This window comes from Mustela lutreola, chromosome 1 (assembly GCF_030435805.1).
Source record: "Mustela lutreola isolate mMusLut2 chromosome 1, mMusLut2.pri, whole genome shotgun sequence".
NCBI classification, from domain to species: domain Eukaryota; kingdom Metazoa; phylum Chordata; class Mammalia; order Carnivora; family Mustelidae; genus Mustela; species Mustela lutreola.
In genome coordinates this window covers 95,879,027-95,894,663 of record NC_081290.1, presented here as the reverse complement: position 1 = coordinate 95,894,663, position 15,637 = coordinate 95,879,027, and the positions used below count along the sequence as shown (strand labels likewise).

The 15,637-nt window shown below is 37.3% G+C and overlaps 1 protein-coding gene across 5 annotated transcripts in view; it reads right to left on the bottom strand.

Moving 5' to 3' along the window:
* Positions 1-14,771, bottom strand: part of ARSJ (arylsulfatase family member J) — an 86,806-nt gene extending 72,035 nt beyond the window's left edge. For 2 of the 5 annotated variants that reach the window (XM_059169862.1, XM_059169884.1), the window contains exons 1-2: positions 14,374-14,496; positions 7,157-7,268 (exon numbers count right to left, since the gene is read on the bottom strand). Coding sequence is in view for 3 of the 5 variants with exons in the window: in XM_059169884.1 (XP_059025867.1) it covers positions 7,157-7,179 (23 nt within the window). In the remaining 2 variants the exon portion in view is untranslated. Of the gene's footprint in view, positions 1-7,156; positions 7,269-10,111; positions 10,167-14,373 lie in introns of all 5 variants that reach the window. The other 3 variants (XM_059169873.1, XM_059169843.1, XM_059169852.1) reach the window with 3 other exon arrangements.
* Between the last annotated feature and the right edge of the window lie 866 nt (positions 14,772-15,637).

Here is a 15,637-nt window from a genome sequence, read left to right as displayed (position 1 = left end):
ATTTGTGTTGACTGATACATCTCCCGGTGCCTGGAATGGTATCTGGCAAAGAGTAGGTACTCAGTATTGAATGAATGAATGCTAAATGAATCTTGGTGAAATAAAAACAAGAAGCCCGATTACATCAAGGGTGATTACCTCCAGAACCATTAACTGGTAACGGAAAGCTTCATGAAGGTTTACACATGAATGTGACTAGTCAATGCGTAGTTTTCTCCTGTATAAGAACTTCTAAGGGTATGTATTTAACCTTGGGAGACTCCTTTGTAAGACTGAGAAATATTAACGTTCACCTTCCTCATAGATTTGTGGTGAGGCTTAACATTTGTCTTATAAAATTTAAAAAAAACCTCTCTATTTTAAATTATGTATTTATTTTGTTTTATTATTTTGGCATCTGTGATCACTCAGAGCTACATCAGGAAAGAGATCTGAGAAGTTCTATTGTTAAAACCAAATCACTGAATTATTTTAGCAAATTTCAGACTGTTGACCCAAGTGACCTAATTTCATTTAAAGGTAAATGATGACAATGAATTCCTCAACTAATTCAAACCAGTTAGAACACTTAAAAAAAAATCAGATATGTCTGAACTCATCCTGAACCTGATGCAAACTAGATCAAATTCTTAATGTATTGATTTAAACAAGACCTCAAAATAAATGTCCATTTTCTCCAAGTTGGCATTGTGATAGAAAGGTTCTAAAAGAGAACAATGTGCTAAAATATCTATATCTCCTAGCACCTTTAATTTCGCGATTTAGTTCTCAGAAATTCGGTTGCTTTTGCTCTTGAGCCAATTGCTTTGCCCAAAATAGGAATCTTTTTTATCATTCATTTTGTGGGAGAGCTGAAAGCACATTAATAGAGAAGCTGTCTCTTCCAGGAGCCAGATCCACATAACCTGAAACAAGTCTTCAGCTACAGAGGATATAAAGAAAACTGCACGAATTAACTACATTTGCTACTTGGATGGCATTTAAATTAAACAGTCTTATGCATATAGTGGCTGTTAAATGGTGGAAAAGAAAAAAAGAAAGAAGATGGTAATAAACAATCATGGAGTCTTCGAGACCAAAATTTTATTGCACTGTAACTCCGCACTCATTGTGGTCTCCAGACCAGCAACTTTGTTATCACCAGGCTGTTTACTGGCAATGAGGAATCTCGGGCCCCATCCAGGACCTTCTGAAACAAAATTTCTGGGTGGAGCACAGAGGAATGATGGCTTTAATAAGCTCTCCAGGTAATTATTAGGCATTGCATTATTATGTACATCTTACAGTTCTAAATGTATAATTGTTTATATTTAAGAGGTTAGGGTCGATAATACACATGAAATAAATCCTTACATCTTCCCAAAGTCAAATTTAAACAACATTTTATAGGAGGTAGGTCTCTATTACTTCAAAACATAGTAACAAAAACAGAGCTGGGATTATTTTAAATCCCTTTGGACCATTTAAATTCTTTGTTTCATCTCATTATGAGAAAGTATAGTTTGATTAACAATTCATTACTAATTTTGAAAGGCAAACTAATAGTGTCATCCTTAATTTAGATATGAAACAAGTGAATAATAAGAACTTATTCCAATTTCTCCAAATTGTATGAGAAACCAGTTTGAAAATGAGTTTCTGCTTTTTAGAATAGCTATATTTATTTTAGCCCGTTGTGGCTTTACTTGAATAAAATGTTTATTAATTTCCATTCAAAAGAGTAGCTATGCAGCTATACTAAACCCATCTTGTCAACGATCTGAGTAATGTAATGGAACAATCACAGTGTTAGGGTTGGAATTCTAGCCTCATTACTTACTATGGGATTTTGGCCAAGATATTTTACTTCTGTGAGCTTGATTTCTTCATATATAAAATGTGGGTAATAATAATTACCCTTGAGTTATGAGGTCTATATAAATATTGGAAGAAAGAGAGATATATACATAGACATATTAGAGAATATATATTATAGAATGATATATATGTGTGTGTGTATATATATATACACACACACATATATATAATTTCTTAACACTTGTTAAGTGCCAAATAAATGTTACATCTCTATTCCCAAGATTTTATCTTCAACTAAACCTTTTAGTTAGAAAAATTTATGATTAAATTATACTTCAGAGCATTGAAAGACAACCAAACTAGAACCAAAGCAAAAAAAGAAAAAAGAAACCCAACCTGATTTCAAGTATTTGGGATTATATTTTCAAATATGTTAAAAATTATCTAAACTAACAAAACTTTCTTTATTTTTTTCCCTATAGTGAGGGGAGGGGCAGAGCGAGACAGAATCTTAAGCATGCTCAATGCCCAGTGTGCAGTGCGATGTGGGGCTCAATCTCACGACCCTGAGATTATGACATGAACTGAAATCAAAGGTCTTACACTTAATCGGCTGAGCCAGCCAAGTGCCCTAAACTAAAACATTTTAAATTTGATAAGTTCAATGCACTCAGTTCACATACTTTTATTACAGCCTTATTCTGTCCAAAAACATGGTGTGTTCAAAGTATATAATACAGTCTTTAATCTTATTCTATTCAACCCTGAAGATAATCTTTTAAAGTCTGATAAAACAATTAAAAAATTCTAGAAGTCTTCAGATCCAAGATTATGACAAATCTTTTTATAAATTTCTAATAAATCACAGATTTATTAAAAATGTTAAAATTATCAATAATTTATAGTATACATTAACATTGTGCTATAGATTATTCATTATTATTTCTGTCAATGGAATTTTGAAGTAAGGTAATGAGCCCATGATTGGCAGTTTGAGGAGATGAGAAATTTTGAAATAGTAGTTCTAAAGAATGCAACATATACTAAAGGAAGTTAAAAAAATTCACTGGGCATTTTTGAGTGCCTATTTTGGATTTGTGGTCATGAATTTAATCCAATATTGATTGCCATTCATCTTCCTGATGCAATGTATCTCTTGGCTGGACCTTATTAGAAAATGAATGCTGCCAAACCATGCTCACAAAGCCTGTGTGGATACCGTACATAGAAGAATCCAATAATCCCCTATGGTCCAGTTAGTTTCCTCAGCATCTTTCTCATCTAGGTCTGGTTCCCTTACCCTCTCCAATGACGTCGGAGAACAACCAAGTATTGAGAAAAGCACAATTTATATCCTCAGCAAGGGGACAATGACCTCGTGATTATTTCTGGCTTGTCTTCCCTACGAGGCTCAGATGGTTAGTAGATTGATGTTGGTGTTATGATAGCGATGTATTATTATTGATTCTATTTGATCAGTGGAAAGAATTCCTATCCATTGTCATAAAATTAAGGGATTGGAAAAAATTACATGTGATATCCCTTTGAATTCTAAGAGTTCTAGCACTGTGTTGGCTGTCACAATCATACCCAAGAAAAGGTGTATAAAGCCTACAAAAGGTAAACCCAAAAGGTTCATGAATATTGTCAGAGTTTTTGGTAAGGCTCTACATATCCCCAATTTGGGAAAAAAAATTTTTTTTAAAAGTACTTGAAACTTTGGAAAGATTTTTGCTTTTCTGTTCAAAATAAATGCCCTGTAGAATTCAGTTATACCTAAAACCAGAATGTATATATTATGTATTATATGTCCTCTATACATTTTCACCAACATGATCTTGTTTAATAGGATAACCAAACCAGAAAGTAATAGTCTGTTAGCTCCTATCCCTCTCATTTGATGAGACTCACCAGGCATGGAGTAACCTATCTAAGGTTTCACTGTAGGAGGGAACTGGTGTTTAGACCCAGGTCTTCCATCCTATGCCTACTGTCCTTCCCAGATAGCACACTGCTCCTCAAATAACTTCTACTTAACATGGTTGCTTTCTCTGAACATGATAAAGTTAAAATTATAGTTGAGCAATTGCTTAAAGTTCTTACCAATCTGAATATTTGTGTCTACCTGCTCTATGAAATATAGTATCAAACCTCAGTTGATCAGCAATGGTGATTCAGTAAAATTATTGAAGAAATATTGATTGAGAGTCTGTTTATCAATAGTCATTATCTGTGGGATAGCTTAAAGTTATCCAGCATGAAGATAATAACCAAGATGATTAAGATTTATAGAAATAAATAAATATATTTATTTGTATGTGATAGGTTTCTATTCTCTATGTTCTATGTACAGAATGCCACTTAATCCTCACAATAAACCCTTTGACGTAGGTACTGTAATTATCATGGTCATTTTCCCATGAGAAAATGAGGCATATATAGCTTAAGTTACATGGCTGGTATCTTACAGAATCCTTCCTTTTAATCAGTAGGAATTTGTGTGTGTGTGTGTGTGTGTGTGTGTGTGTGTGTGTGTGTTTTAATAGACTATGTTGTAAGAAGTTTAGAGTTCAGGGGCACCTTGATGGCTCAGTTGGTTAAGCATCTGACTCTCGGTTTCACCTCACAGGTTGTGATCTCAGGGTGGTGAGATCAAGCCCCACACTGGGCTCCATGCTCAGTGCAGAGTCTGATTGAGAGTCTCTGCCTCTTTCTCTCCCTTTGCCCTTCCCTGCTTAAATAAATAAATAATTAAAATCTTTAAAGAGACAGAAGTTTACAGTTTAATGTATTGTGCATTTTGGAATTGGAAGGAAATAGATGCATAAATAATTACAAATATTATAAAGATATAAAGAGGATAGGCTGTAGGGAAAGAGAAGAATGCATTTGATTCTGCCTGGACGAGGGTAAGAAAATGATCAGAGAAGGATTGGAGAAGATAGGAAAGTAGTAGAGGATCTGGAGGGATGCAACAAATTGGAGAATTAAGGATAGTCTATCAAAGGGAAACCTGCTTAGGTGGAAACAGGGGGGCTAGGAGACATAGCCCTTGTGGGAAAGTATAAGTACCTTGGCCATGATAATCCAGAGAAGGTATAAATGGGAATGTGTTGGGAGATTGTACAAGAATTTTATCAGAAGCTATATTTTGAAGGTCCTTATATAGAAATCTTAGGAATAAGGCTTTAGCCTATAGGTAATGGAAGTTTCTAGAAGATTTTAACCAGGGGAGTGGTGTGATTTTGATCGTGTTGAATTTTACCCGGGTCCTAATATTAGAGGCAGATGCTGCAGGGAATATAGTCATTTAGAAGGTGACTGAAATAGTGGTCACAGAGCATAAAAAATTTCAATTCCCATGAAGCCAAGAGCAATGTCTTAATTCAAAACAACTTATTGAGGACCTACTGAGCTGTAGACCCTGGGTGAACTGGCATTCAAAGCTGAATGAGATATGTTAATGATATTCAGTAAAATTTTAAAGTTGTTTTTGATCGAAGGAATTTGAAATAATTAATCATCAGCCTTTCCATTACCCTATTTCCATTTCTTCTCATTTAGTGTTGTACTCTTAATGTCATTGTTTAAATATGCATCTGCTTTCAGTTGTCACAAGCTTAGCAGGGTTCCATCACATTCTGCCAAGCATGATGACAACAACACACACCATCTCCAAGTGCAGAAATTGAAAAAGTATATGTCCCTAATCATCTTCCTGAACATCTCAGAACTAATAATATCATGCAAAAAAACTCCTGTATAGAAATGAAAGCATATGAGATTTCATTTTAACTCTTTGCACTGATAGACTGAAATTGGAAGAGATATGACTGTATCACAGAAAACTTAAAAAAAAAAAACAAACTATTCCGTTAAAGTTTGCATATGCTTAAAAATTATAGAGCTGTAGCTCTAAATTTAAAATAATTTTTACTTAAAAGCTATATCATACTTAAAAGTTCTCACACTGTTTTCATATATTAACTCAATTGATCAGTTTAAGGTTGGCAATATATATATAATAACATTATTCCTTTTTTTTTTCACAGGTGAAATAATGGAATCCTAGAGAGATTAAACTACTTGTTCAAGTTCAGTCAGGAATTTGTTCATTAAATCAGCACTGTAATTCAGATTTCCTCACTATAAATTCTATGCTATTTCTGCTCTATTTGCCTGCTAGAAGGAAATAATCATTTATTCATCTATTCATTCATTTGTTCATTCACTCATTCTTTACACATACACTTAGTGCCTATTAGTACAAAGCACTGTGAGATTTATGGAGCTTATAAACCAGAGGTATGAGGTCCAGTGACAGCTATGAATGAGGTAGAAATCATGTGTAATAAGACAGTAATAGAAAGGATTATGAAAGGTCATCACTGGAATAAATTATTTCTGGCTAAGGAATCATGGAAAGCTATACAGGAAAGGTAGTATTTTAGGTGAGTCTGAGTGGCTGGCATTTAGGCAAAGAGAGATAGGGCATGAATTCCAAGGGGTGGAAACAGTATGTGCAAAAGAAGGAAGAAAGTGAAGTATGGAATGTGCTCAAGAAACAGTGAATCATCCTTTTTGCTTGAGGGGAGTGTGAAGCTTGAGAGAGGAAAATAAGGCTAAAAACTATTTTAAAGACTAGACTAATATGCTTACAATTTTCATATCAGGCAGAATGAGGTTATGAAAACAGCAAGGGTCTTGTTGAAGATACCCAAGTTTAGGTTCAAATACAGGCTCTGTTGTTTAGAAGCTGTGTGACTGTGATCAACTTACATAATTTCTCTATAACTTTCATATATCATCCATGAAAGGAAGACATCTGTTAAATATTTCAGAACTATTTTTTCAAAATAATAAAAATAGTTTACTTTCAGGATAGGTGTGAAGATCAAATGACAGGATATTTGAAAAGTGACTGGTACAATAAGGTGGTCAGTAAAAATTAATTTCTGGTCCAATGCTGTGGTAGTCAGGGCAACCCAGGGAGGGTGTTTGCTGAGGCTGGTGATGTAATGAGAGTCATGGTGGAATAAAGCAAATATGCTGAGTGAATCAGAAGAGAGAGGGAGTAAATGATTAGAGGAAAAAGTCTTTTCTGCAACAGAGCACAGAGGGAATGAATGTCTCAATGAGGTAACACTACTGGGAATATTTACTATCTAGAATGATAAAAGAACATTGCAACACACTCTAATTAAATCAAAGTAAAATACAGAAAAAGATTGTAGTGAAATTAATTCTGGAATATTGCTGTGGGAAAAAAATCTGAATGAAACCAAACTTTGAAATAAAAGAGGCTTTCATACTGAGCTCATATTAGAATCAGGGGCTCTAAGTCTTTCGCTTCTCTCACCTTTGATCTCTGGGAGAGGTCATCTGGATGAAACGAAATGTTCTCAACTCTCCACACCTGGATAAATGTCCACCTTTCAGAACAGCCACTCAGGAAACTCACCCAGGATTACCTGAATAGAAATTCATTTCAGAGGGAACCTTTTTTAAGAGACTCATTTAAAATTAGGGACTTTGATCACAAGAGTGTGCCAATAGCTTACTTGACCATGATTCTACTGTCAGAAAAACCTATGAGGTCAAACAGGAAGAGGCAGCTATTTGTTGAATGGCCTTCTCTGTTGAGCTGTTCTTTTTGAAATGGATATGTGAGGCTTTAAAGCTACCCTCTTCTTTGTTGTTACAGTCATTTTCCAAAGCCAAAGTGAGGCTTGGAAGAAAAATTCTGTTTCTTCTAAACTTCTAACCATAAACATTTTTCTAGATGTTTATGCATTAACTAAATATTTACAAATGTAATAAGCAAACTCTTAGCAACTGATATTTATTGTGTATTCTCAGTATGTGGAACACTACTTAAAACTAGGCTTTGGATAAAAGAAGTGGATGGAAGAGAAAGCATGTATGACTCTTGATGTTATGTTTACAATAGAAGCAGAGGGGAAATGTATGTGGATCCACATACCTACAAAATGGAATCACTAAACCCTACTCTCCTTAGCTTCTGTGACTCTTCCTCCTGTGAGAGTGGCTGAAAGAATTCAATTACTTTTTCAGGGTTTTCAACATAGCATAATTGTTGACTGATAATCTCGTACCTAGAAACAATACTCTGTAAACTCCCAAGAGACATGTTTCCCTGCCAGTACAGTCCATTGCAGTCTACAGAAGAGGCCTACATGGATCCTATCTTCCTGGACCAGATGAGGCGCCCAGAGTTCCTGACTTGTGTGTCTGACTATATACAGTATGGCTGTAGTAGTTGCTGATGAAGAGTCAGGAGCTCATTCAATCTCCAGAATGAGACTAAAATTAAAACTGAACACTTATCATTTCCTAGGAGATCGTGTAGAAAAAATCCTACCATGCCTTTCGGCACCATTTGTGTTTTCACTCTAACTCCAGTTTTCCCAATGTATTGTCTTTCACACGGATTCTAATCTCTATATATCTCTATACATCTCTACTCTGATTCGACCAATCCCTCTCCACTGCTATCTCCCTAATTTTTGCCAAGAAGCCTTCTGTTACTGAAAGTCTGACATTAGCAAAATGTCCTCCTAGTTCCTCACTGGCACTTTCAGACAATTTTGGCTCTTGCCTTCATTTAAAAGCTCAACTTATTTGAAAAGCAAGGCAACAGGTCATAGACTACCTTTCCTATTTGACTCCTTCACCTACCCAGTTCCAGGCCCTGCACTCATAAATGATTCCAGCACCTGGTTCCCCATCCTCTTGAATGTTGCTTCTCTCACTGATGTTAATGATTTCAATATCTGCTGAAGTGATCTATCCAATAGCTTGCCCTTCTAAAACTGTGCCTTCCTCATGTCTGAAGATGTTTTCTTCCACCTCACCTTAGCATCCATGCCCCTGACATTTCCCAAAACTGTACTACTCACACAATTTTGATCCCAAGCTCAAATTTCTCCATCTAACAATATTTATCTAGCTTTCCAAGTTTATTACAGTATCCTCACTTCAACCACAGCAAGACAGTCAATTCATCGACCCTGGTGATTTCTTAGAGAATATTAGCTCCTTATTGTCTTCCTCTTTTCCTTGCCAATTTAGAGTCCGTGATCACATTATCTGCCAAAGCCCCAAATCTAGTTAAATCTATCTTTTTAAATTTTATTTATTTATTTGACAGAGAGAGAGAGATCACAAGTAGATAGGCAGGAGTTGGGGGGAAGCAGGCTCCCTGCTGATCAGAGAGCCAGATTCATGGTTCCATCCCAGGACCCTGAGATCATGACAGGAGCCAAAGGCAGAGGCTTACCCCACTAAGCCACCCAGGTGCCCCTTAAGTCTACCTTTTCAATGGCACTTCTTCTGCACATCAGCACCGGGCCATGGCACAGGAAAAACAAACAAACGATGACCGATCTCTGTTTAAATTTATGACCGCAAATCTCAAGTGGGCTCAGTTGAATGCCCTGTATTTGTATAGCATTTCTCTACTTAATTCACTTTTTCATTCTTTTAGAAGAATATTTTTCTATTTCTGTCTTTAAACCTCCAGATCTTTATTCTCAGCTAATGACCTCATTTGTTATTTCACTTAGAGAGTAGAATAATTGAGAAAAGAACTACTCCCTATTCCAAAACCAAATCTCCCAACCTATTTGCATTTGTACATTCATATTTTCCCTTCTCCCATATTAAAATGAATGAACCGTTAAAGAAGAGCTAAGGCAAGTCAGATAACTTACATTCCAGATATCAGTATTATAAAGCTGTAAGAGTTAAGAATGTAGTATTGGCACAAGGATAGACAAAGAAACGACTGGAACAGAATAGAGTCCACTGCAGTGTAGTGGAGAAAGTACGGCTTTTTTAATAAATAGTGTGGGTCCAATGGAGATACACATGGGAAAAAATAGTTTTGAACCCTGACTTATACCATAACAGAAAATTAATTTCAGATGAATTATAGATCTAAATATTAAAAAAAACAATAAAACTTTTAGAAAAAAAGATCTTGATTTAGTCAAAGATACCTTAAATAGGATATAAAAAGAAAAAGAGTCTTAACTAGGCTACATTAAAATTAAAACCTTCTGTTCATCAAAAACACTATTAAGAGTGAAAAAGTAAGCCATGGAGTGGAGGAAGACATCTGCAGTACAAATATCTGACAAAGAAACAGAATATATAAATAACTATCACAAATCAATAAGAAAGAACAATCACCTAATGAGAAAATAGACAAAGACTTTAAAAGATACTTCTTAAAAGGGAGTATTTAAATAGTCCATAAAAATATAAAAGGATGTCCAAATTCATTACTCACCTGAGAAATGCAAATTTAAGCCATAATAGTATACCGTGTGTAACAACCAGAATGACTAAATTGAAAAAAAAAAAAATCAAATGTTGACAAAGATACGAAATAACTAGAACTCTCCATACATTGCTAGGAGTGTGAACTGGTAAGAGTGTAAACTGCTGGAAACACTTTGCGAAACTATCCACAGAAAATGAATACACGCATAACCCAGTAATCTAAGTTCTTGATAGATGTCCAAAAAGATCATATACATATGTTCATCAACAAACACATACAAATACATTTATGGCAGCACTATTTATAATGCCCCAACACTGGAAACCACCTTAATGTCTGTCAGCAGTAGAATGGATGAATAAATTGTCATATATTTATACAAAAGAACACTGTTCAGTAATGAGGATGAATGAATTAATTACATCTACGGGCAACAACATGGAAAAGTTTTACTAATGTAATGTTAAAAGAAAGAAGGCAGACATGAAAGAGTACATTTTCTATAATTCCATTAAGATACAGTTCAAACACAAGGCAAAAATTAACCTGAGGTGTTAGAAGTCAGGAGAATGACTACCCTTGGCAAGAAGAAGGAGTTTTTTTTAGCACAAAATGAATTTATCAAATATCCTATTACAAATACACATTTGAGTTACCTTTGCAATTTATAAAAATCATCATCATGGCACTTCAAATAGAAAAATTAACAACAAAATAGTAAAAAAACAAAATTATTGCCAAAGATATAAATTTAGTTCAGGTTGTCAATTTTTCCTAAAGTCTGCATAAAATGCATGTCTAAATTTTGCAGAACTTTTCTTTTTTTAAGATTTAGTCATTTATTTGAGAGAGAGAGAGAGAGATTGAGACAGCACACAGCAGAGGTGGGGAGAGGCAGAGGGAGAGACAAAATCCTCAGGCAGACTCTGCACAGAGCCAAAAATCAAGAGTCAGACACTTAATGGACTGAGCCACTCGGGTACCTCTAAATTTTGCAAAACTTTTAATTCTCTTTCTGAAGCCTTCATTATATTCTTTTAAGAAGAAATGATGTCACGGGGTGCCTGGGTGGCTCAGTGGGTTAAGCATCTGCCTTCGGTTCAGGTCATGATCTCAGTGTCCTGGGAATGAGCCCCTCATCAGCCTGCCTGCTCTGCAAGAAACCTGCTTCTCCCTCTCCCTCTACCCCTCCTCCATTCTTGAGTTTTCTCTCTCTTACATGAATAAATAAAATCTTTTAAAAAAGAAAAAATGATGTCATTTAGCCATGTCTTTATTTGTAAAACTGTGAAAAACAAAACAAAAGGTGAGAAAATTACTTCGAAATAAATCAAACATAGACAGCCACTTTCTCAATCGAACTTTTTTATCACCAGGCCAACTCTGAACACATACAGTGCTGTTTCAGGAAGTCCCATGTACAGAGCCCCTGCATTACTACGTCTCTTGAAATTTTTTTTGCCATAACTATAATACAATGAACATAACAACAGCAATTATCTCATAGGGTGTTATAAAGATTAAGTGAGACAAAAATGTATTACCCTGGAACAACGGATGTTAGTACTTAATAATTACACCCTTAATTTGTATTGATATTGTTAACATCAGAATAACCTGAAGTGTTTGCTAAATAACTACGGATTTCTGGGCTCAACCCCAGACCTACTGAAGCCAGATTGCTAGCTGGGCCTGGAAATCTGCATTTTAACTAGCTTTTTGAGTGATTCTTTTCATAGATTTAAATTTGAAGACCACTATCCAGAGATTAAGGCTTATTTCTTACTTCTCAGAGCTCCAATACAGGGATCTGTCTGTGCACAGTAAATGCTTGCTGACAGTCTAACTGATATTTAATATTACCAGATGGGTATGATATAAATTATTAAAGCAATCTGGAATTTGCAGCACATTTATGCAGTATAGGGGAATAGATTTTTACATTTTGAACTTCAGCAAAACCTAAAAGGAGGCTTGATTTGTTAATAGTATTAAAAGTAGCCTCAGTTTTAATCATCTTAACTTTCTTTATGAAAGATTTGAATCCTCTCATATTTTGCATAACACATTTTTCACTTTAATTCAGGACAGTTAGGTTTTTATTGCTCTTCGTTCTTATTTTGATTTACTTTAGAAGATCCAGAGAGTATACACATGTGCTCATGGAAAGGACAAATGACCATAATCCCTGAGTTCTGCACTATTAACATTAGGCCCACAACTAGGCTTCTGTCACTACTTTCTTTCTTATATTTGTGTTCATTACAAGGAAGCTTCCAGTCTAAAAGGAGAACTGCAAATGAAAATGTCTTCAACTATTTGAATCAAACAAAAATTTAAATCAAGTACAGTATCTATTTAAACTTCTCGTCTATAGACTAGTTACACAATTGGTTGCACTGAATAGAAAATTTTAATAGGAGAATGAATCTTTTCATTAGTTACTTGATTGCATTGAAAGAACAAGAGAGTCAACCTTTGACAAAAGGAAAATTAGCTATCCTCTGGTGAGCATAGCATAATATATAGAGTTGTTGAATCAATATGTTGTATGCCAAAATAAATGAAACATTGTATATTATCTTCAATTAAAAAAAGAGAAAAAAGTTAGGAATTATTCTAGCTTCATTTCTGTTTCATGTCATTAAGTAAACATAAAGATTGAAAGATAAAGCCAGATATTTTATCCATGCAAGAAAATGTTTAGGAGCTAAATGTTCTTACTTGGTGAAAAGCCTTATAGCATATGCTCTATTGTGAAAGATAAAATTCACATGATTCATGTACATATTTTCAACTACTATCAGCTATCTCAGTAAATCTAAATTCTCTAAATTCGTTGAAGAGATTTAGCGAGCTTTTATGACACATTTATATCATAAGCCAAATGTAAGAGTGTTTGGGATTAGACATGAAGAACTTGACCAGGCCACCAGATGGACTTATTTTCCAGCCAAAAATCTGATCCTTTATAAATATCAAACACCCTTGACTTTCTGATGCTACAGATAACCTTTAAAATGACTCTGAAGAACAGTGAGACTTTTTTAAATCTCTCATTCTCAGGAAAGGAAAGGATGGGATTTTTTTTCTTTTTTTTCTTCTGGCAGTGATGCTACATTCTGACAGTTTGCTAAGCAGTGGAAATCATGTTATAAGCAAAAGTCTCTGCAAGACAGAGATTCTTACAAAATAATCTTTTTTTTTTCCCCCAATGGATACTGGCTACTTTGAGAGGATCCAATTCCAAGAACAACTTCCATGAAGCAGGGTTCCCTGACACTGAAAGTGCAGGACACATATACTGAACCACTAGGCTTCTCTTCTACCACTGTCCAGTGATGGCTTGACCTCCAGACCTCCTAGTCTATCTCTGTGGCACAGGCTGACTTCAGACATACAAATCAGTAACAGTAACCTACCTTCTAATAGGATAGAATAAACTTTGAAAATGAATGACTGTCTTAAACAGAAGGTTTAGCGATTTAGGAAAGCAACAAATTAAAAATGCTTTACTTAAGCATCCAAATAATCTGATTTTTCTTAGAGTTAACCAGAAAATTCCGAGACATGTGAGGAGCAGTAGAAAACTTCAGATGAAATTTGACTCCTGTTGAACATTCATCATTGAATTTCCTTGCATTTTGAGAATCACCTTGGTAATCACACATGGCCCTTGTTATTGACCCAGTTAGAGAAAGTTACCTACCAAAGACCCAAACAGTCATTTGTACACTGATTTTACATTGTTTTCCATCTGTTTCCTTGACCTCTTTTATGTCCATGAGAACTTACAGCTTTGAGTATTCAATTCTAGATTTAAGAACAAACTGAGTTGCAGAACATTTTTCATCTGTCTTTCTTATCAGTAATGGCGATGGTGAATTCTGTTGCGACGCCTGAAACAAATCTGAGCATGCTCAAAAAACAAAATAGATTTGGAGAAGGAGACCCCTTCTGGAGACATGTGGTTGGTAGGTGAGACTTCACAAGTACTAACCTCATTTAAAAACTTGGAGGACACTTCCCAGCAGGCTCTGAGAGTAAGAAAATGAGCCTAACTAGAGAGGAGACGTTCAAGATCATTAACAAGGTATCCAATTTAATACTCACCGTAACTCAATACCACATTTCATTCATTCACTCGTTTGCTATGTGTTTTTTTTTTTTTTTTTTTTTTCCTGTCACTCCTTAAAATTAGGAGCTCGGTCTTAATTAAATGCATAAAATTTCTCCAAGGAATAAATATACGAAGTGGCAACACTTACTTTCCAGTAATAAACTGACTCCTGGACGGTGTGCAAATAGGCTGGACATAGTAGTTCTCCAGTTTAACGCCTTCGGCAGCGAGCCTGTCAAGAGTGGGAGTCTTGATCTCCGAGCCGTGGTAACCCACATCTCTGAATCCCTGATCATCCGCTAGGATGAAAATGAGATGGGGTTGGGAGGTGGCAGCCGTACTGGGCTCCGGTCTCTCTCCAGACTGAGCTCGAAAGGTCGCTTCCTCCTCCTCCTCCAAGCCCTGGCCCCAGGATAGGTAACCGTAGGTCAGGAGGCTGAGCACCCAGAAGCCTGCCAGCGCCCCCATGGCTAGCATCTTTCCCGGCCAGACCCAGGCTCGAGGAGGCGGGGGAGGCGGAGGCCCCGCACAGCCCCTGGGGGCCATTCACTCGGGTCCCGGCTGAGAGTCCACTCGCAGAACCACGCACCGCGCGCCGCCGCCGCCGCCCACATGCACGCGGGAGGGGTCGACCGAGCAGGCGGTGGACCGTCTCCACTTGGAAAGAAGTCCTGCGCCCCTCTCAGCTGTCACCACATCCAACAACGTCAACCTTGTAGAAGTGGTGAGACGTCGGAAAAACAAGGAGTCGCTCTTGTCCTCCAGTTTTCACTTTCTCCTCCTCCCCGCTCCCCCGAGCGAGCGGCTTCCGCACAAAGTTAATGCTTCCACCCAAAAGCTGTCGGGAGAAAAAGTCTAGTAAGGCATTGAGAGCCCCCTTCTGTGGGGGCTTCCCCTGCCAGAGCGCCCTGGACGCTGCGGGGCGAGGCTCTCGCGGGCGCGCGCGGGTCGCTGGGACCCGCCGTCCGGCGTCCCCGCACCTGGAAAGCCCTGGAAGTCGGGCCGCCACGCCTCGCCCCGGCTCTAGCAGATAAACAGCTGCCTGAAGGGGACTGACTTCCTGACCACTCTCTCCACTTTTCCAGGGCTCGTTCTCCCGGTCCTCTCCAGAGCGTTTGCCAATCTCCCCGACACTAGGCGGCGAAGCGAGGGGGGGAAAAAGCCCAGTTTCCTGATTTCTTTCCGCGCCTAACCCCCCTTTTCCTCCAGGAACGTCGGGCACCGAGTCTCCGGGCCGCTGGAGCGCGTGGGGGCGCGAAGCGGGGTCCCCGCCCCGGTGGCCGTTCCACGCCGAGCCCACCAGTCTCCGCCGAGTTGGTGCACCCGGCCGAGGCGCGGAAAGATGGGTGCGTTTTGTCAGCCAACTTACTTAGTTTGGGCACCAGGCGTTCTTTGCCGCCTCCTCCCTCTTT